Source organism: Mirounga angustirostris, unplaced genomic scaffold (assembly GCF_029215605.1).
Source record: "Mirounga angustirostris isolate CCGP_5_RB_7025 unplaced genomic scaffold, mMirAng1.0.hap1 SCAF_10, whole genome shotgun sequence".
In the NCBI taxonomy this organism is placed as follows: Eukaryota; Metazoa; Chordata; class Mammalia; order Carnivora; family Phocidae; genus Mirounga; species Mirounga angustirostris.
The window spans coordinates 105,112,886-105,133,478 of record NW_026991718.1 but is presented as its reverse complement, the minus strand read 5'-3'; the positions used below and the strand labels follow the sequence as shown (position 1 = coordinate 105,133,478).

At 38.3% G+C, this 20,593-nt stretch overlaps 1 protein-coding gene and 1 long non-coding RNA gene across 2 annotated transcripts in view; one reads left to right on the top strand and one right to left on the bottom strand.

Annotated features, from left to right (window-relative positions):
* LOC135361789 (uncharacterized) overlaps positions 1-15,978 on the top strand; it is a 39,540-nt gene extending 23,562 nt beyond the window's left edge. Inside the window, exons 2-3 of the long non-coding RNA XR_010405778.1 lie at positions 12,458-12,595; positions 15,698-15,978. This is a non-coding gene — a long non-coding RNA (uncharacterized LOC135361789). The remainder of the gene's footprint in view (positions 1-12,457; positions 12,596-15,697) is intronic.
* The window catches only part of TMX4 (thioredoxin related transmembrane protein 4), a 48,040-nt gene extending 27,736 nt beyond the window's left edge, over positions 1-20,304 (bottom strand). Inside the window, exons 1-2 of the mRNA XM_064572841.1 lie at positions 19,942-20,304; positions 9,243-9,358 (exon numbers count right to left, since the gene is read on the bottom strand). Of these exons, the coding sequence (XP_064428911.1) occupies positions 9,243-9,358; positions 19,942-20,114 (289 nt within the window). The 5' untranslated portion in view covers positions 20,115-20,304. The remainder of the gene's footprint in view (positions 1-9,242; positions 9,359-19,941) is intronic.
* Positions 20,305-20,593: the final 289 nt, after the last annotated feature.

Genomic DNA, 20,593 nt, shown 5'->3' with positions numbered 1-20,593 from the left:
AAAATATTTCATAAAACATATGAACTTACACAGTATATATAACAATATTTCCAGATTCACAGGCCAGCATGCCTGAAGTCAAACCCCACTTCTGCATCTTAGTAGGTTTTAATCTGGGACAGTAAATTTAAACCATCAGTTTTCTCATAAATGGGCATCATAATATCTATCTCAGTATTTTTCAGTATTAAGTGATTTTATATTTATAAAGCACATAGAATACAGTATTTAACATAGAATAAGTACTAAATACATGCTAGCAAATATGTTCTATATTTAAATCTCTGATTCAAAGTTAGAATAAAGTAGGATGCAATAAACTAATTTAGTGTTAAGCGCTTTGGAAATCATACATTATTTTGGATAATGTGTCTTTACAAATAAATGTGCCCATGAAAAAAGTGAATACAGAAGAAATAAGAAAAACAACACAGTGAAAGATGAGTCTCTGAGAGTTTTCTTTACCTTTCTGGTTCAGACTAAAAGGACGCTCATCCCCAAAACTGTTAGAATAAAGGGTATGAGAACTTTATGGCTCTTGATATGAATTGCTGTGCTTTTTTCCATAACTATTGTACCAATGTACAAGATCACCAATTAAAGTTCATTTAAAATAAAGATTAATAATAAATTCTAACACCTCAAAACTGCTGTCATTTATGTTTGTCAACATTTCTTCAAATGACAACCCATGCAGGATACTAATAATAAGATCACAGCATCTAACACAGATATGAGTTCAGTTTGATGTCTGGAATAATACCCTGTCACTGAAGATGTCTTCAGGACAACTAACAACAAAATCAAGAACAACCAAAGTAGCCCTTAGATCATGACACACTACTAAGTCCTTGAAGATCTGACACCATAGGAAACTTACCTCAAATAAATGTCATTTCTGAGAGGCTAACAAATGTCAGAAAGGTTTGGGTTTCATGTCATTGCCCCAAAAATGTCTTCTAACCTTTAATACTGATGCTATCAAATATCAAGGGAGGCTCTCATTACCTGAAAAGTTAAAACATGACCAACTTGGAATAGATAAGCATCATCTGAGGTTGTGGGCTTTAAGGTCTAAAAACAAGGCAAGCATGATCTTAACAAAGGATTACAACAGCAGGGCAGCAACTCATTACAAAGGTTGGCATCATGATTCACTGCAAGAAACCTCAGAAAGTGTAGAACAAGTGCACTCTTAAACTTTAACTGAAAGAGATAAGGTTTGACCACAAGGTCTCCCAACATTTCTGCATGTCTTTTTTACTTTATGGGGAACTTTACTTTAAAATGAAGACTGCAACATAAAAAGGGCATTAATCCAAAATGCAGGACAAAAAATTTAATTTCTTATTATTAAGCTTATCTTAAACATGTATATCAAAAGAAAGAAAAGAATTAAAAAATTAGAGAAAGAAAAATTATACCAGGGAACTATATTTTGATATGCAAAAACACAATAGAAATGATTTAAGTTCAATACTTAAAAAATGGGGATAGCTGTAAGCTTTGGTTCTACCATTATTAGCTGTGTTACTTTGGGCATGTTACTTAACCTCTCTGAGCCTCAGTTTTCTGAGTAATATAGAGATAAACAGTTCTTCCTAGGGTTGAATGAAGCTAAAATATATGTAAGTGCCTAACACAACTATAGGCTGAAGTAAATGCTTAACTAAATGTTAGTTATTATCACCAAAAGAGTAGCAGAAGGAAAGGAATGAAAAAAAAAAAAAAAAGTAGAACTAACCTTACCTTTGAGACTGAAATAAAGTTGTCAGTATAATACAAAAGACTAATTTTTACAATTATAAAATTAAAATATGAACACCAACTGAAGCACAGTAAACTAAGTTGGCTTTTGCAACTGATTAGTGGTTTAAACACAATGCTTATTCTTGGCTGTGGTAGGAGTCTGGTTTACCTCCAGTCTAGTGAACTAGCCATCACCCATGGGTACTCTATGAGCAGCTGCTATTTTCCTGTCCTTGACAACTAAGCTCATCTGCATGGAACAGAAGGTTCAAGTGCATGCTCATTGCATTTAATTTCCCAAAGAACATGCAACTGATACATCACCTGGTCTATGCAGTATTAAGCAGGCAATGCCATGTAATATAATCTAAGGCCTTTCCTTTCCTTGACTTCTACATCTCAGCTGTAAAATACAATGTATAATCCCTAATCTTTATAATTCTGAAAATTTATTTTCTGTTCAAAATTCCTAAGAAAATCTCTTATGAGATGTACCAATGGAAGAGTTATAGGCATAACTAAAGATTATGCAGAAACACTTCAAAAACTCTTGCTTTCACTTCTTTTTAAATTTTACTTGCAGGGAAAAAAAATGAAATGATGCCTTATTAGCACTCCTGGCAAGGCAGCCCTAATGAAAGAATAGACAAATGGAGATCTGTAACCAAATATAAATCTGTACACAGAAATATCCAGTAAAGTACTCAATTTGAGGAAAAGTAGTATTATTTTGATTATTTCCCACTGCTCATTCAGGCTGTTAGATTTTGTAAAAGTGAAGTAAATACCTAAAGAGCTTTCAAGAATAGGGACAAGCTGCCCCGGAGGCTTGCCAGTGAGTTAGTACCATATTCTTCATTTGGCTTCCAGGACCCCCTAGCCCTCCACCTCCTTCCTACCTCACCTGCTTCTCTCTTTCCTCGGTTGGAACTATATCTTTCCCTCGAAATGTTAGAGTGCTCCGGTTTTTGATCCTCAAAGCACGTCTCTGGCACACCCTCCCTGGGTGATCTCAATTCCTCCCCTCCTTTCAAGTACCATCTACAGGTATGATCCTCAAATGTACATCTCCAGCTCGGCTCTACTTGGTTTTCTACTGAACATCTTGAACCCTAACTTTGTTCCAGATGTGCTCTTCCTTCAGTCTTCTCCACCTTCTTTCTTTCCATCAAATGCTACAGCCAATCTATCAGGAAATCCTTTTGGATATTCCAGCCAAATGCAATATCTCAAATCCAGTCCCTCAGCACTGCTGCTACCAGTCCAAGCCACCATAGCCTCCATGCGGGACTACTGCATTAACCTCTTTTCTTGCTTGTACTTCCAACCTCCTACAGAAAAGCTTTCATGTAGCAGTCAAAGCAATCCTTTTAGAATATAAGCCATATCATGTCACTCCCTTGCTCAAAACCTTCCAGTAGGTTCCTTCCTAATATACTAAAATCCAAATTCCTTGTCATGGCCAATCAGACCCCCATGGGGTGGTTCCTAGTGGCCTCTCCAGCTCTGTTTCTCTTGAGTACCCCATTGGCTGTCACATGGTTCCTCAAATCAGCTGAGTACACCCCTGCCTGCACATGCTGCTTGCTCTGCCTGGACTGTTCCTCCCTACAGCTTCTTGGAATTCACTCCCTCAATCTGTCAAGGCATCTAGTTGAACAGTCCTTCCCTGGACATCCTATTGAAAATAGTGGCTCCCACCATGTTCTACATTTTTATCCTGCTTTCTTCTTCTTCATAGTCCTTACGGCCACCAGACAGTGTTTTCCATTTTACTCTTGTTACTATTTCTCTCCTTCACTAAAATATAAGCTCAATGGGGAGCCAGGTCTTCATCTTCCTTACTCGCTTGTATCATTTATCTCTATCACTGCTATCTAGAACAAGACCTGGTACATGGTAGAAACACAAATGTTTGTTGAATAAGTACATTATTCTTAAACCCTTTTAAAAGATTAATTGACAGCATTAGATTTATAATTTGAAATAAAGTATAAAATAAAATAGTATAATCTGAAGTGAAATATTCTTTAGGCCACTCAGTCGTGTGTGTGGAACTTTGTCTCATAATTTTTACTTATGAATTACAGTTTTTAAATTTTTATTATTTAAAAGACTTCTAGAACTTATACTTTAAAAATTATTCTAATACATAAAACAATCATTTTTCCTTTTTTGGACTTTGTTTCTTCACTACTCCTAAAAAATACTGGACCAAAGACTTTTTTTCCTTTTTTTTTTTTTTTTAAAGATTTTATTTATTTGACAGAGAGACACAGCAAGAGAGGGAGCACAAGCAGGGAGAGTGGGAGAGGGAGAAGCAGGCTTCCCGCAGAGCGGGGAGCCCGATGCGGGGCTCGATCCCAGGACCCTGGGATCATGACCTGAGCCGAAGGCAGACGCTTAAGCATCTGAGCCACCCAGGTGCCCCAATCCTTCTTTTTTGATAAAAGTTCAAATATATATAGTTTACATTTGCATAATTAGTATGAGTCAATGATAAATTTGTTTTTAAAATATTTCATTATAATAAATTTCTCTCTACATTATCAAAAAAAGCACTCAATCCATTAACAATGGAAAAAATAGCTGTAAATCTACATTTTAGACAGAAAGACTGTATTCAGTTAGCCTCTAGATCTGTGAATCCATCACAAAGCTAATTGTTTAATTCTTTTCATTCAAATCGTGCTGTGAATTCATGGCAGGTATACCAAATGACTAAAATGTGAATAGGCCAGCTGCATTTCTAAGAAACTCATCATAAAATGTGCTTGGTGCTCACTAATTAGCAAGGCTTACACCTGATTTTGTTGGACTCGAACTACTAGAAGACAAAAACAAGTTTACAGCAAAAATATAATTGCCATGACTTGATGTCCAAACAGAATAACTCACTCTAACAGCCCGAACCACAAACTAATAAGTATAATTGTCCTTCTCTAAATAGCAGATGGGCAGAAGTGGCTTTGATTCAAATGATTAGAAAGGCAATGAGCAACTCTATGCCAGCAAATTAGATAACCTGGAAGAGATGGATGCATTCCCAGAGATGTATCAACTACCAAAACTGAACCAGGATGAAATAGAAAACCTGAACAGACCTATAACCACTAAGGAAATTGAAGCAGTCATCAAAAATCTCCCAAAAAACAAAAGCCCAGGGCCAGATGGCTTCCCAGGGGAATTCTACCAAACATTTCAAGAAGAATTAATACCTATTCTTCTGAAACTGTTCCAAAAAATTGAAACGGAAGGAAAACTTCCAAACTCATTTTATGAGGCCAGCATTACCTTGATCCCCAAACCAGACAAAGACCCCATCAAAAAGGAGAATTACAGACCAATATCCCTGATGAACATGGATGCAAAAATTCTCACCAAAATACTAGCCAATAGGATCCAACAGTACATTAAAAGGATTATTCACCATGACCAAGTGGGATTTATCCCTGGGCTGCAAGGTTGGTTCAACATCCGCAAATCAATCAATGTGATACAGTACATTAACAAAGGAAAGAACAAGAATCATATGATCCTCTCGATAGATGCCGAAAAAGCTTTTGACAAAGTACAGCATCCTTTCTTGATCAAAACTCTTCAGAGTATAGGGATAGAGGGTACATACCTCAATATCATAAAAGCCATCTATGAAAAACCTACAGCAAATATTATTCTCAATGGGGAAAAACTGAGAGCTTTCCCCCTAAGGTCAGGAACGCGGCAGGGATGTCCACTATCACCACTGCTATTCAACATAGTATTGGAAGTCCTAGCCACAGCAATCAGACAACAAAAAGAAATCAAAGGCATCCAAATTGGCAAAGAAGAAGTCAAACTCTCACTCTTTGCAGATGATATGATACTTTATGTGGAAAACCCAAAAGACTCCACCCCAAAACTGCTAGAACTCATACAGGAATTCAGTAAAGTGGCAGGATATAAAATCAATGCACAGAAGTCAGTGGCATTCCTATACACCAACAACAAGACAGAAGAAAGAGAAATTAAGGAGTCGATCCCATTTACAATTGCACCCAAAACCATAAGATACCTAGGAATAAATCTAACCAAAGAGACAAAGGATCTGTACTCAGAAAACTATAAAATACTCATGAAAGAAATTGAGGAAGACACAAAGAAATGGAAAAACGTTCCATGCTCATGGATTGGAAGAACAAATATTGTGAAGATGTCAATGCTACCTAGAGCAATCTACACATTCAATGCAATCCCCATCAAAATACCACCCACTTTTTTCAAAGAAATGGAACAAATAATCCTAAAATTTGTATGGAACCAGAAAAGACCCCGCATAGCCAGAGGAATATTGAAAAAGAAAAGCAAAGCCGGTGGCATCACAATTCCGGACTTCAAGCTCTATTACAAAGCTGTCATCATCAAGACAGCATGGTACTGGCACAAAAACAGACACATCGATCAATGGAACAGAATAGAGAGCCCAGAAATGGACCCTCAACTCTATGGTCAACTAATCTTCGACAAAGCAGGAAAGAATGTCCAATGGAACAAAGACAGTCTCTTCAACAAATGGTGTTGGGAAAATTGGATAGACACATGCAGAAGAATGAAACTGGACCACTTCCTTACACCACACACAAAAATAGACTCCAAATGGTTGAAAGACCTCAATGTGAGACAGGAGTCCATCAAAATCCTAAAGGAGAACACAGGCAACAACCTCTTTGACCTCAGCCGAAGCAACTTCTTCCTAGAAACATCGCCAAAGGCAAGGGAAGCAAGGGCAAAAATGAACTATTGGGACTTCATCAAGATAAGAAGCTTTTGCAAAGCAAAGGAAACAGTTAAGAAAACCAAAAGACAACCGACAGAATGGGAGAAGATATTTGCAAATGACATATCAGATAAAGGGCTAGTATCCAAAATCTATAAAGAACTCATCAAACTCAACACCCAAAGAACAAAGAATCCAATTAAGAAATGGGCAGAAGACATGAACAGACATTTTTCCAAAGAAGACATCCAAATGGCCAACAGACACATGAAAAAGTGCTCAATATCGCTCGGCATCAGGGAAATCCAAATCAAAACCTCAATGAGATATCACCTCACACCAGTCAGAATGGCTAAAATTAACAAGTCAGGAAACGACAGATGTTGGCGGGGATGCGGAGAAAGGGGAACCCTCCTCCACTGTTGGTGGGAATGCAAGCTGGTGCAGCCACTCTGGAAAACTGTATGGAGGTTCCTCAAAAAGTTGAAAATAGAGCTACCATATGATCCAGCAATTGCACTACTGGGTATTTACCCCAAAGATACAAAAGTAGGGATCCGAAGGGCTACGTGCACCCCGATGTTTATAGCAGCAATGTCCACAATAGCCAAACTGTGGAAAGAGCCAAGATGTCCATCGACAGATGAATGGATAAAGAAGATGTGGTATATATATTCAATGGAATATTATGCAGCCATCAAAAGGAATGAGATCTTGCCATTTGCAACGACGTGGATGGAACTGGAGGGTATTATGTTGAGTGAAATAAGTCAAACAGAGAAAGACATGTATCATATGATCTCACTGATATGAGGAATTCTTAATCGCAGGAAGCAAACTGAGTGTTGTTGGAGTGGGGGGTGGGGTGGGAGGGATGGGGGGACTGGGTGATAGACACTGGGGAGTGTATGTGCTCTGGTAAGCGCTGTGAATTGTGCAGGACTGTTGAATCTCAGATCTGTGCCTCTGAAACAAATAATGCAATATATGTTAAGAAAAAAAAAAAAGAAGAAGAAGAAGAAGGTAGCGGGAGGGGAGGAATGAAGCGGGGGAAGTCGGAGGGGTAGACGAACCATGAGAGACGATGGACTCTGAAAAACAAACAGGGTTCTAGAGGGGAGGGGGGTGGGAGGATGGGTTAGCCTGGTGGTGGGTATTTAGGAGGGCACATTCTGCATGGAGCACTGGGTGTTATGCACAAACAATGAATCATGGAACACTTCATCTAAAACTAATGTTGTAATGTAAGGGGATTAACATAAGAATAAAAAAATTAAAAAAAAAAAAAAAAATGATTAGAAAGGCAGAAGCTTGAGGACTAATGGCTTTAACAGAAATCTCTCTCCAAGGGTTTGTCAACACATCCATCTTAACAGACACCATCCATTTTGTTGTCCAAGTAATTGGTAATGCATTACTTTGTGTTTTTGCACTCACAGTTATTACAGAAAAGTAATAGGTACACCTCCATGCCTTCTTTTTTCTCTTGTAAAAGGATACAGTAGATAGAAATTGAATGTAGACAAGAAAAAATTAACAAAGTTTCAAAACAGTCAAGTTTGAAATTTGAATCATAAAAGCCCAACTTGTCTTCTCATTTTATATATAATACACAGTTATTTTTTTTAAAGATTTTATTTATTTATTTGTCAGAGAGAGAGCGAGCATGCACAAGCAGGGAGAGTGGCAGGCAGAGGGAAAAGCAGGCTCCCCACTGAGCAAGGAGCCTGATACAGGACTCAATCCCAGGACCCTGGGATCATGACCTGAGCTGAAGGCAGACACTTAACCAGCTGAGCCACCCAGTCATCCCTATACAGTACACAGTTATTTTAAAACTACAAATACAAATTGTATCTTTTCTGAATTTAAAAGTTTCCTTTATTTTCCTCTTTCTTTTGAAAAATTACATCATTAATAGCTAATAAATGTAGATGGAACAGCAGAATTAGAAATTCACCATTCTGGAAACCACTATGAAATATTTGATTCAGGTAAGATCATCATGGATCTTAAATCCCCAAAATATCACCCCACAGATTATGTCCTAATCACAAATGGGGTCTTTTCTTTATAATAGAGATGTTTGTTGTCATCACCTTAACCAAGTGCTCAAACTCAACAGCATTAATGGTGATAATATGTGTCTTCTGATGGAATACAATTTAAGTCACAGGATCACCTATAAAGTACTCTTGCCATAAGCATTTAACCTGAATCATGCTTCTAGACCAAAATTCAAGTTACAAGAATAAATTAAATGTTACCATAAAGAAACACCTAGCCAAATCCCTGGCCTGTTCTCTTCAGAGTGTCAATGTCATGAAAAACATGGGGGGACTATCTTCTAGGTCGAGGGAAACTAAAAAGATGTAACTACTAAATTCAATTGGTGAACCTTGATTAGATCCTGGTTCAAAAAACTATAAAAAACACAGGAAATAATTAGAAAGATTTTAATATGCTGAAGTATTGATGGGTAAGTATAATGGGGTCTATGACTGATTTTCAAATGATTCAGCAAATTAATAATAACAATATAAATATATATATACATATATATGTAAACACAAACATACACAGACATTCCCAGACATGCTAAAATGTTATCTGTTGGTTCTAGGTGGTCAGTTCATGGGTACTCAATATCCTAGTCTTTCAACTTTTCTATATGCTTGAAAAAACTCAAAATAAAAAGTAACAAACTTTTGCATTTAATGTTCAACATGTACAGTACCTGGTTCTTGAATGACATCTACTTTCCCCACACTGATTTGAAGTATTTCACCATTCTTTGCAAATGTCTCCCATTCTGAATCAGTCTGCTGGCAGGATGGACACCAAGGAGCGTAACTGTAAAAGAAAAATAGCTAGTCAATATAAACATATGAAAAAAAATCTATAAAACAAACTAGAAAAATAGAGCATTTAAATTTAAAAAATAAATTCTTAACTAAAGGGAAAAACGAAAGCAAGCTTTTCCAAAGTTGCTTGATATAGAAAAACAGAAGCATATTCCCCCCTCCTAGAATTTAATGTATGAATATCAATTCCCTGGGGAAAAAATAGCTAAAGTTTAAGAAGATTTTCACAAATTATTGTAATATATAAAGTATCTTATTTCAGTGTTATTCTTACAATGGACCCAAATTTTACTATTTACCAGATAGCTTTTGATTTTTGAGGGTGAAAAGGCTTTGAGTGTCCCACTAAAGGTGGATAATTTTCACAAGGGTGCCTCTAAACTAGCCAAACTAGTTTCAGATTCATCAAAGTGAGATCTGATGAGTAGAGACCAGAGACACTTTCTTAAGTAGAAGAGGGGTTAGAAATAAATACTTGGGCCTTCAACCAGAACTCTGCTGTTTTAGATTGCTTTTTTTCATTCAATAAACATGATCTAAGCACCATGCTAAAAACTGAGGCTACCCCTGTGAACAAGACAGACATGGTGCCTCCTTCCTCCTTGTGGCTTCTATCATCTACAGATGAAAAGAGGTAAGCCCGGGGGGTAATGACAATCCATGTGGCAAATGCCATGACTGAGAATGTGGAACAGATGCTATGGGACACTCAGAAGCTGGATGATCTCAGAAGGGCCCGCAGAGAAAGGAGCATCTGTGCTAAGATCTAAAGTAAGAGTAACAGCCAGAGAGGGTCAAGGAATGTTCTAACCCAAGCAGAGAGAACAGGAAGTGTGAAGACAGAGTATTGACAGGACAGGATGAAAACATCATTCACAGCCTTTAAAAATGTTGGATAAGGAGTTAGGACTTTATTCCAAGCTCCATGACTGATACCTTAAAAAAAATAAAAATCATGATCAGATTTACATTTTTGGAAAAGTCATCTGGCAGCTCTGCGGAAAATGGATCAGGGAAGGATAAGACGGAAGCAAACTGGAAGGCTGTACTGTCCTCCTGGCAGTACGCTAATGGCCTCACTTTGCCTCCCATGATGCTAGAAAACATCATAAATGGGCCATAAAGCTTTAATGTGCTCCAGGATTTCACATGCAGATGTTAAAATAGGAATCCAGAGAAAACTGCTGTTTAGAAAGTATAGTGGATTGAACAGCATCTCTTAAAGACTCTTAACCCCTCATACCTGTGCATATGATCTTATTTGGAATAAGGGTCTTTACACATATAATTAAAGTAAGGATCTTGATGTGAGATTATCCTGGATTTAGAGTAGGTTCTCATAAAAGAAAGAAGAGCAAAGTGTGACACAGAGACACAGGAGGAAGGCCATGTGAAGATGCAGTCAGAGATGGGTGGTCTGTAGCTACAGGCCAAAGAATGCCAAGAACTGCTGGAAAGGCACGGAACAGACACTCTCCTAGAGCCTCCAGAGAAAGCCAACTTTGCCAACATGGTGATTTTGGAAGTTGGGTCTCCAGAATTGTGAGAGAATAAATTGCCACTGTTTTAAGCTACTAAGTTTGTGGTAATTTGCAGTAGTACAAGGAAACTAATGCAGAAAGGAAGATATTATTTGAAATTGGGAGGAATTGAGATCAAATATGCCTTATGGAGACTTAAAGAATTGGTAGAGCTATGCTTAACATAAAATACTGTGAACAAACAATAACATACACTGGAAATTGATTTTAAAATACTAACATAGAACACAATTAAAAGGGAAATTAACATTTACAGAACAATGTCACAAAAATATATGAATACAAATGAAGAGACATTCTGTTTTGCTTAATAATACCCAGAAGAAAAAAATCAGTAAATAAAATTAATTAATCAATGCTCACAAAATAGGACAGGATACTCCGGAAAAAAACATCACCAGACACTTTGAATAATATTTCAGGATGCCATCAACTAGACATGATATTTTAAAAATCTGCTTAAATCTGTTTAAATTATATTTTAACAAAACCCTCAACTTAAGTCAAAATGCTGAGGGAATAAATGCAATAGATACTTTTAAAAGACTTGATATCACTGAATGGTGTATGTACAATGGGTGAATTTTATAGTATGTAAATTATGCCACCCAGGGGTAGAAGGCAGGAGACATGGATGAACCACGACTGGTAATATGTTGATACAACTACTGAATCTGGATGATGGATGATGGGAGTTCATTATACTACTATTTTTGTTTATGTTTGAAATTTTCCTAATAAATAGTTTTTGTTTTTGTTTTTTTATTGAGGTATAACTGACATATAACATTACATAAGTTTTAGGTACAACATAATGATCAAATATATTTTTCTTAAAGATTTGATGAAATGGAAAGAGCCAACAAGTTCTGGATGGGCAGGCTCAGCATTAAATGTTAATTCTCCCCAATTTATTTTCCATCACTGAATTATTTTTACAAAATGTGGCATCTATTATTTCTACATTAAGAGAAGAAAGGGGTGAGGGGAAAAAGAGGTAGGAAAGAATGTCTGCCAAAAGAATAAAACAAACACACACAGGAAAAAAATGTCTTAGGAAAGGAAATAAAGGGGAAAAATGTTAAATGATCAAATTCTATAAAAAGATCTAGGCTCAAAGGTGCTGTCAGGTCATCATTTACGGACCCTTTTATCTTGACCTAAGCAGAAGCATGTCTGTAAGTGCCATGTAACACTCAAGGCAATGATGCATACAAACCAACTTTCCTGAAAAACAACAATAACACACATTTCTGAAATAAGGCAATATTTTGATCTTTCACATTATGAAAGGGTATGGGGGGGTTAAAAAGTCAACATGATGGGGAGTTGCATGTACTTTGAGACAAGTATTGAGATTGGGCACAGCCCAGGGGAGAAAGGACACCCAAAGCAAGGCATGCATTTCTCTCTCCAGCCAGGCCCCAGAAACAGCCAGACTTAAGCACATTTGTTCATCCTAAGGACTGTTCATCCATCTCTAAAAGGGTCTAGTATAGCCAATTCCAAGATAATTCTAAAAAAAGTCATTAATCTTCTCATTACAGCTCACTGTCCAATCCCTGAGACACCAGAGATATGGACCAGAGAACATTGACCAGGAACAGTCTGCTGACATCTTTGACCATGGCTGATTTAAACACATGTATCTCTACATTTCCAGGGCAAAGTATATCCCTGGTACAGTAAGTGCTCAATAAATATGTGCTGAATAAGTAAATGAACAAACTTTAAAGAAAATTATAGTCTTTGAGAAATTCATTTTTTACATATTTTAAAAATATCCATATGGCAGATGATACTGGGACAAGCAGTTGTTTGGTAAACTTTAGGGAAAAAGAGAACATTTTATTATTTAGTACTTCAATGGGCATTTCAGTGTATTAGATAAGAGTTCTGCCAAAGGACTCAACAAGACCAACCACAAATTAACCATGTGACTTTGTGCAGGTTAGTAATCGCTCCATGCCTCAGCTTCCTCAACTGCAAAATGGGACTAACAGCAGCTACCTTAGAAGGTTATTGGGAGATTAGATGACTTATATAAAGCAGGCACATATTAAGAACAATACCAATTACATTTGTAATATACTGCAAGCAGTATATTTCCAAGACACTTTTATGATGCATTAGAGCTCATCTGAACCTTACAACATCACTGTCAAACAGACAAGGCAGGTTTAAAGGACCTTGCTTAAGGTCACCTAAGACCACACAGAACAAGAACCCAGAGGGAGGTATTCATGTGATAAAACTTCCAAGGAAAATAAGACCCAACATTGAGAGAGAGAACCACAGAAGGAAGAAATTACCAAAAATAAGGAAGAAATCTTGCAGTTCAATTAAACAAATTCTAGATCCTTTTTGCTTTGTTTCCCTAGGCCTGTGCCTTTGCATTTAACTCAAAGACATATTTACTACATCAGTAATTATTAAATCATGCAAATTTCATCTTTTATTTTTTAAAATCCCAGTCCCTAATCTCTAGACAGGCCATTATATGAATTGGGGTTTTGGTGATACTGATCTCAAGATATAAAAATGCCACTGAGGTCACTTTAGATATTCCATTTTTTTTATGTAGCTGCCACCCAGTGGAGACTATGAATGCTATTATTTCTGAGATTTATTCAGAGCTATTTGTGTTGGGAGTGCACAAACATCATTCACTAACTTAGTGTGTTCTTTTGGTGGTAGAAATAAGTCAGCTCTGAGTCTCTGGTGTGGGAAATGGTCCACTGTTGTTTCAGTTTTTTAAATTATTAGTATTCTTTTGGACCTAAACGACTGTGATTTAGACAGTGATTTAGAACCTACTAAAGGAAAATACCTTCAGGGGCTAAAGGAATACAAATAAGGAAACTCATGACTTTCATGTACTCCTGCACACTCTGTCCGTCTCTCTCTCTCTGTGTATGTATGTAGATATAAATATAATTTTTATGCACGTATGCATGACAAAAATCATTAGAAAGGACTGAATATGATCTTCATTTATATTATTTAAGACTAGTTCATAATGTCAGTCTTCTAAGAACTATAAAAGAGTTGACCTGCCATAACTTTGTCTTTTACATTCAAATTAATCCTTTTTTCATTTAAGAGCCTCCAAGAGGAACTAGAAGCTTTATAGTCCTGAAAACTATACAATAGTATCTTTTCTATTTAAACTTTTCCCAGGCATCAGCAGTATATAAAGTTAGTAAGCTTCAAAAAGACATTTGAAATACATTCCAGGTAGCTAAAAAACTGTTAAATTACATCAACTTGGATATCAGTCCAATGTTTTTAACCACTTCTGGGAAACAAAATTCAAAAGCATGTTTTTGTCATCCATGTCCATATTTATGCATATATTATACTTAGTTTCTGCTATATGCAAGGTGGGTTGAAAGCCCTTGATTACTTTGCATAAACCAACTGAATTTGGTATGAGATTTCATTAAGTGTACAAGAAAGGAGTTACTTAAAAACATTTCCTAGAAATAAAATTTTACTAAAAATACATTTTTATTCCCCAATAATGGACAATTTTCCTTCTTCTATCTTGGCTCAAATTTCACACACTCTCTTCAGGAGAGAGTGCACACTCCTGTACATTCTCTTTTCTTATCCTTGCAGAACAGAGATGGACAATGACTGATACGGTCAATTTTCACTTAGAACTTACTTTGACCAAAGTGCTCAAAAGAATATGTGACAATGAGGATGAAAGAGGTATCATCTTTCTATGACTTAATACATGAAACTAAATCAAAATGTCAACAGATGATCTACATCAAGTGCTATTCCTCTCTCTGGAAAATATGGAAAAACTCTTAATGATCCAAGAGTTGGAAGGCTTATGTTTGATTTTATTTCTTTAGAAGATCATTTCTAGGACATTTTGTCATAAAATGTGGAGGAAAAATAAAACTTGACAACTCCACAAAAACCATGATACCTGCTAGAGAAAATGGAATTCACTACTTTCTTTAGAATGAAGACTCCATGGAGGCAGTGATCTCCGCTGTACTGCCCTTGTACTGTACAGAACATTGTACAGAACAGAGCCTGGCACGTCCTAGGCCACAGTAAATATTTATTACATTAATGAACAAATGGGAGATGACAGTGACTATCCTTAGTACCTACAAAAATATATACAGATAGATGTTTCCTTCAGTGATGTACATGAGGAAGCTCTTCATTAAAGGAACAACTAGTCTATTAGTCATTCATTCACTTAGTGAAAGTATTTATTGAACACTTAGTACTTGTTATCAAGGCTCTGGAGACAAATAGAAAGAAGAAAGACTTTCGTTCTCTACTGAAAAGCTGATTGTCTAGAAGAGGAATTAGACAAAAACCTAGTGTAGAAGCATAAAAAATTAATTTATAATTACAAGTTGTGATAAGGGCCATGATAGATACAAACAAGACAAAGTGAGAATTTTCCTGGGTGGTTTGTGTGCATAGAAGACAGAGCACCTGTTTGAGTGGTGAAGAGTGTCAGGAATGAGGATATAGCAATAATGCTCTTCATTTGGAGATTCTACAGATGATAAAACTATGGGTGGGCTTCTGAATCCCACAGGCTTCAAAGAAAAGCCTTTCTTTCAGGTGGCTCATGGTGCTGGCTAGCTGACAGCCTAAGCCTGAATAAACCAGGCTCCCCCACTACCCAACTATTCTAGGCTTGCATCAGGAACTGCAAAGCTCAGGCCTGCATTCTAGTTCTGGCCTTGACAACCACTTACTACTGGCCTTGCCCAAAGCTTTAACCTTTTCGTTTTAATCTCCTCTAGGAAATGAGAATGAGAATGAAAGTTCTGCACCTGATTGCTGGGATGATCAAGTAAGAGAGCATTGATGAATAAGAGGACATGTGACGTAAACAATGTAACAGTTTACTGTGACTGAGATGATGAGGATCATGGAGGTGATGTGGATGGCCCTTGTGGAAACAGTCTGAAATCATATACTTATATATAGTTCACTTATGAGCTATTTTTTGTATGTTTTTAAATACCCATAACAGTACCCAGGGCAGTGGTTTTCAATCAGAGACATTTGGAAATATGCATAAGAGATGGAGATTGCTAAATTTTTTTGGTGTCACATGAATACTAGAATGTAATGGGCAGGGGCAGCAATACTTAAGGTTCAGCAATGGGCAGGCCATCCCCACATATCAAAGAACTGTCCAAACCAAGATGCCAATAGTGCCTGATGAGAACCACTGCTGAATGCCTGAAAGAGAAGAAGCATTCAGTAAACATTTGCTAAATAAATGAGTGCTATGTCTGCTACTTATTTCCTTCAGAGCACAGGAGACTGACAGTCCCTAGAAAGCAAAGAACGTAGCTCGTTCATTTTCATCTTCCCAGATCCCTAACTCTAAACTTGAAACATAATAAGCGTTTAATGACTACCTCTTAAACATTCAATCAGCACATCAAGATAATCTATTAAACTGCAAAAAAAATGATATTTGACAGGGACGAGCTAAGGCGATGATGTTGAAGATGTTCTCTTCAGGAATAAGAAGGATTTGGGGGGGGGGGGAAATTACTAAAACTTAGAGGTCCTAGGGAAATAAATGAGACTTCCCTCTATCACTGTGACTATTTTCAATTTTGAAACATGATTGTCCCAAGAACAAAGTCAGAAAAGGTAGTGTTTTATAAAGATCTATACGCTTTACAAAGGTAAATTAACCTAAAGACATACTTTATCTCTGGATATCACTTTAAAAGTAGGCAGGTCAAAACTAAGCAGCTTGGATAGCTACTTTTTTCTCTGGGGAAAAAAAAAAAACACCAGAAAAGTATATAGAATGCATGTTGTTGTTTGTCAAAAGAACAAAAGTAGTATTCTCAAGGACTGATACAATGGGAACCAAAAAAGTTTAAAATAGCAAAAGGTTACAAAGTAACGGAATGAAGGCTAGTACAAAACAATGGAAATAGAGAAAAGAAAACATCAGAAGATATTTTAAAGATTATATAATCTTTTCTAACCCTGAGAAAGGGGAAACTTTTCATCAGAGGTTAAGATGAGAAAAGCACAGCAAGCCAATTTTAGAGACATGGCAGAAATGGGCATAAAATTATAAAACAACGTACAAAAGCAAACAAGAAGAGAAAAACTGAATATACAATAAGCATTAATGAAAATGTAAATGGTAATGGGATAATTTTTCAGATTTTAAAAAAGGTTCAGAATTGAAATGGTGAATTACTACAAATATATTTTTAACTGATATTTCTCCTTAACAGAGAAGTGCTTTTTTTAAAACTGAAAATTCAGGGGCACCTCGTGGCTCAGTTGGTTGAACGACTGACTCTTGGTTTGGGCTCAGGTCATGATCTCAGGGTGCTGAGATAGAGCCAGGAATTGGGCTCCACACTCAGTGGGGAGTCTGCTCAAATATTCTCTCCCTCTGCCCCTCCCCCACATGCACACCCTCTCTCTCTCTAAAATAAATAAATAAATCTTTTTAAAAAACTGAAAATTCAATTGCAAGTTGCCAAAAAAATTGACCGCTTTAAAGACAAAGAAAATATAACAAATTAGGTTTTACAATAGGAGCAGAAAACACTGCTAGGTCCTTAAAAATAAGTTAAATTATCAATCCCAATATGACCAGGAATTGTACTGTAGGAGCTTTGTATGAAGTGGGATATGAAAGAAAAAATTCCCTGAAGAGAAGCTGCATATAAGCAAATGAACAAATAAAGAACTGTCTTCAAAGTAATGTCAAAATTTTAATACTGTCAGAAAGCCTCCTAAGTTGCTTCTGTAGGACAGTTAAATGCATCATCCGTGGACCCCTAACAATCTGTTTATTATGATCAGTTCACTTGAAAAAGGGGTTGACATGGTAGCTAGTATTAACACATTTGGCTTTTCTCTGTTATATACACCAAGAAAAAAATCTGATAAATTATTGGCTATTTGAGTTAATTCTTAGAAATTTATAGGCCTATCCTGGTAGAGAATATAATGAACTTTATATTTTTTTAAGTGTTGGGTTTCTGTCAAAGGGAGGAGACGGAGTATTACAAAAAGACAAGAGCCACAATATTTCTTCAGGACTTCGGTTCTGGTATACAGAAGAAAGTTGGATATAATGCTTTAAATCCTCTTTCCTTTATAGCCTCCCTTCATATTGAACTCTTCTGAAGTGTACTCGATGAAAAGGGAACTTCTACTAAAATGATCTCAAGGGCAGCTTACTTCTGGGTTACAAATCTCATCTTGTATCACAGCCCAAACATATTCCATGCAATGGACGCATGGCAAGTTTAAAGCAATTGGTTACCACGTCTGGGCTTGTACATTTATGAAGAGTATAATTTGAACAGTCGACATGTCCAAACACAGGAATTGTTGGCTGTTGCTGTTTATGAGCTTAATGTGGCTTACGCTCGCCTTTAGTTTGCTTAGTTCTTTTACTTAAAAAAAACAAAAGCTATTCCAAAAAGGAGCTATAAAGGTGTTGAGGCCTTTCTGCTTTGACCTTCATCATGTACACACGCAAAGTAAGATTTATTCTGAAAATTGACATCTAGAAAGCTCCACTGTGTAAGCACCTATTTTAAAAAAGAACTTTCCGTAGTACTAGCTGACAAAATGCAGTCTAAAATTCTTACAATTATTACAAACATGACAGTCTTGAATAAGTCTCCACTTACTTAAAAATTTCTCTCTTAAATGGAAAATGACCTCCTCCTCATCATCCAAAGTGGTTAAGCAGTTTAATAAGTCTTTCATGTCTACAGATTTCTTTAATCATTTCATTGGCTCATTAGGATACCAAAGGCATTTTACCTAGAGGTCTAAAAAATCCCCTTCTTTGTGACCAAAAGGTATATGCATGTTTGAAGGGGTAATGGTTTTCTGAACAATGTAATCTGCTAAGGGCGTTGTAACTTTTGGCCCTGATCTCACAAGTGAGGTTTTCACTCCATAGGCATCTGTTTGCAATCTAAACTGAGAGAACCAAAATTTGGTCTTGGACAAAGAAAGGAAAGATCCAATTCTGTGTGTCTGTGTCCTCAAGGTAAGATTAATCAACAAATAGTAGTGATCAAGTATGTATATTACCTGAAACTACAGTCTAAAGAGATAAGGTCTCAGTGATCATTTCTCCAGAGGTTCTTCATTTTCCCCGGGCAAGCCCACCATGATGGTCTCTGAAGCCTGTTCAGACATCTGCCCATTGTCTACCTCAAGGCTTTTTTCCAAATGATCACTTTCTTCCTAGAAGTTGTTTTAAGCTACTTCCCTGTTCCTAACTCAAAATTATATTGTCCCCGTCTCCTTCAAGCAAAGGCACTACGCACAATTACCTTCTGTTGTTCAAAAGGGGCAATCTAGGAATGTCCTTTTCTTTATTACACTAGCACAATTAAGATATCTACCCAGAAATCTCTACCTCTAAAAATGATAACAAATATCAGCATTTGTTTGAAATCTTGTTCTAAAGCTTCAAAAACACTCCCATCTTCCTGTTTTATTTTTCACAATGACATCCCGGGGTCTTCAAAATGAAAACCAAACTACTTTGCACAAACTGGTCTGCCCTTCACCGTGCTGAAATTATTCATTCAACGAATACCTTGCCTAGCCCGTGCTACGTATGTGTACTATACGTAGATGTCATTCAACGGCAGCCCTTCTCTACGTACACGCCTATATCAAAAGCACGCGACTTTTTCACAGATTTTCTCCATTAACCCTCCTTCCCTTGGTAAGCTGCTCACCCCATGCCTAAAACTCTTTCCCCCAAGGCAGGGGGCTAACAAGGCAGGGGGATGGGGTGGGGGTGGGGGGTGGCGAGCGATGCTTCGGCACCCGCAGCTGTCACCGCGGAGCGCCTGGCGCGCATGCGCAGCGTGAGCAGCCCGGCCCCGGCCCCGCGGGTCACCCAGCGAGCAGCGGTCGAGCCCGACGGGCAGTGCAGGATCCACAGACGCCCGCGCGGCTGTGGGAGGGCGGCGCCCCCAAGGGCAGTGTGGCGTGCGGGGCGGGCGGGCACACTCACAATTTCAGCATCCACTCGCCCTCCATCACCAGCGTCCAGTTGGAGGCGGTCATGGGCCGCACCCGGCTCCGCTCCTCCGGTAGCGCGGCCTGCTCGGGGCCGCCCTCCGTCGCCGTCGCGACTCGGGCGGCCAGGAGCGCCGTCAGCAGCGGACCCCAGTGCCCGCCCGCCATGTTGGGGCGCGGAGGGAGGCTCCTCGGCAGGGGGTGTGGGGACAGGAAGCGGCGGGCCCGGGGCCTCGCTAGCCCGCTAGCCCGCCAGCCCAGGCCTTCCCAGGTAGTCGGAGGTGGCGCCGGGCAGCCCCGCCTCCGCCCGGCCGCACGGACAGCCCCAGCCTCGGAGGCGGGCAGCCAGCGCCGCCTCTTATCCGCCCGGGCCCGCTGAGGCCACGCCCCCTCCCGCCTCGCCTTGGCGTTGCCGGGGTGTCGGTTGCCTGGGCAACGGCCGCCCTTTCTTTCCGACGCCCTTCCTCCGCTTCCCGGCTCCCGAAAATAAACAGATGACCCACTGTTGCTTAAGTTAGAACTGGCACCGCGTGCGCCCAGGCTCCAGTTCGGGGGTTGGCGCGCGTGGGGATTTCTAAAGAGAAACACGGCCGCTAATTTAAAAATCCATCCCCTATTCAGTGGTAGTGAAAGTAACAATGGACGGC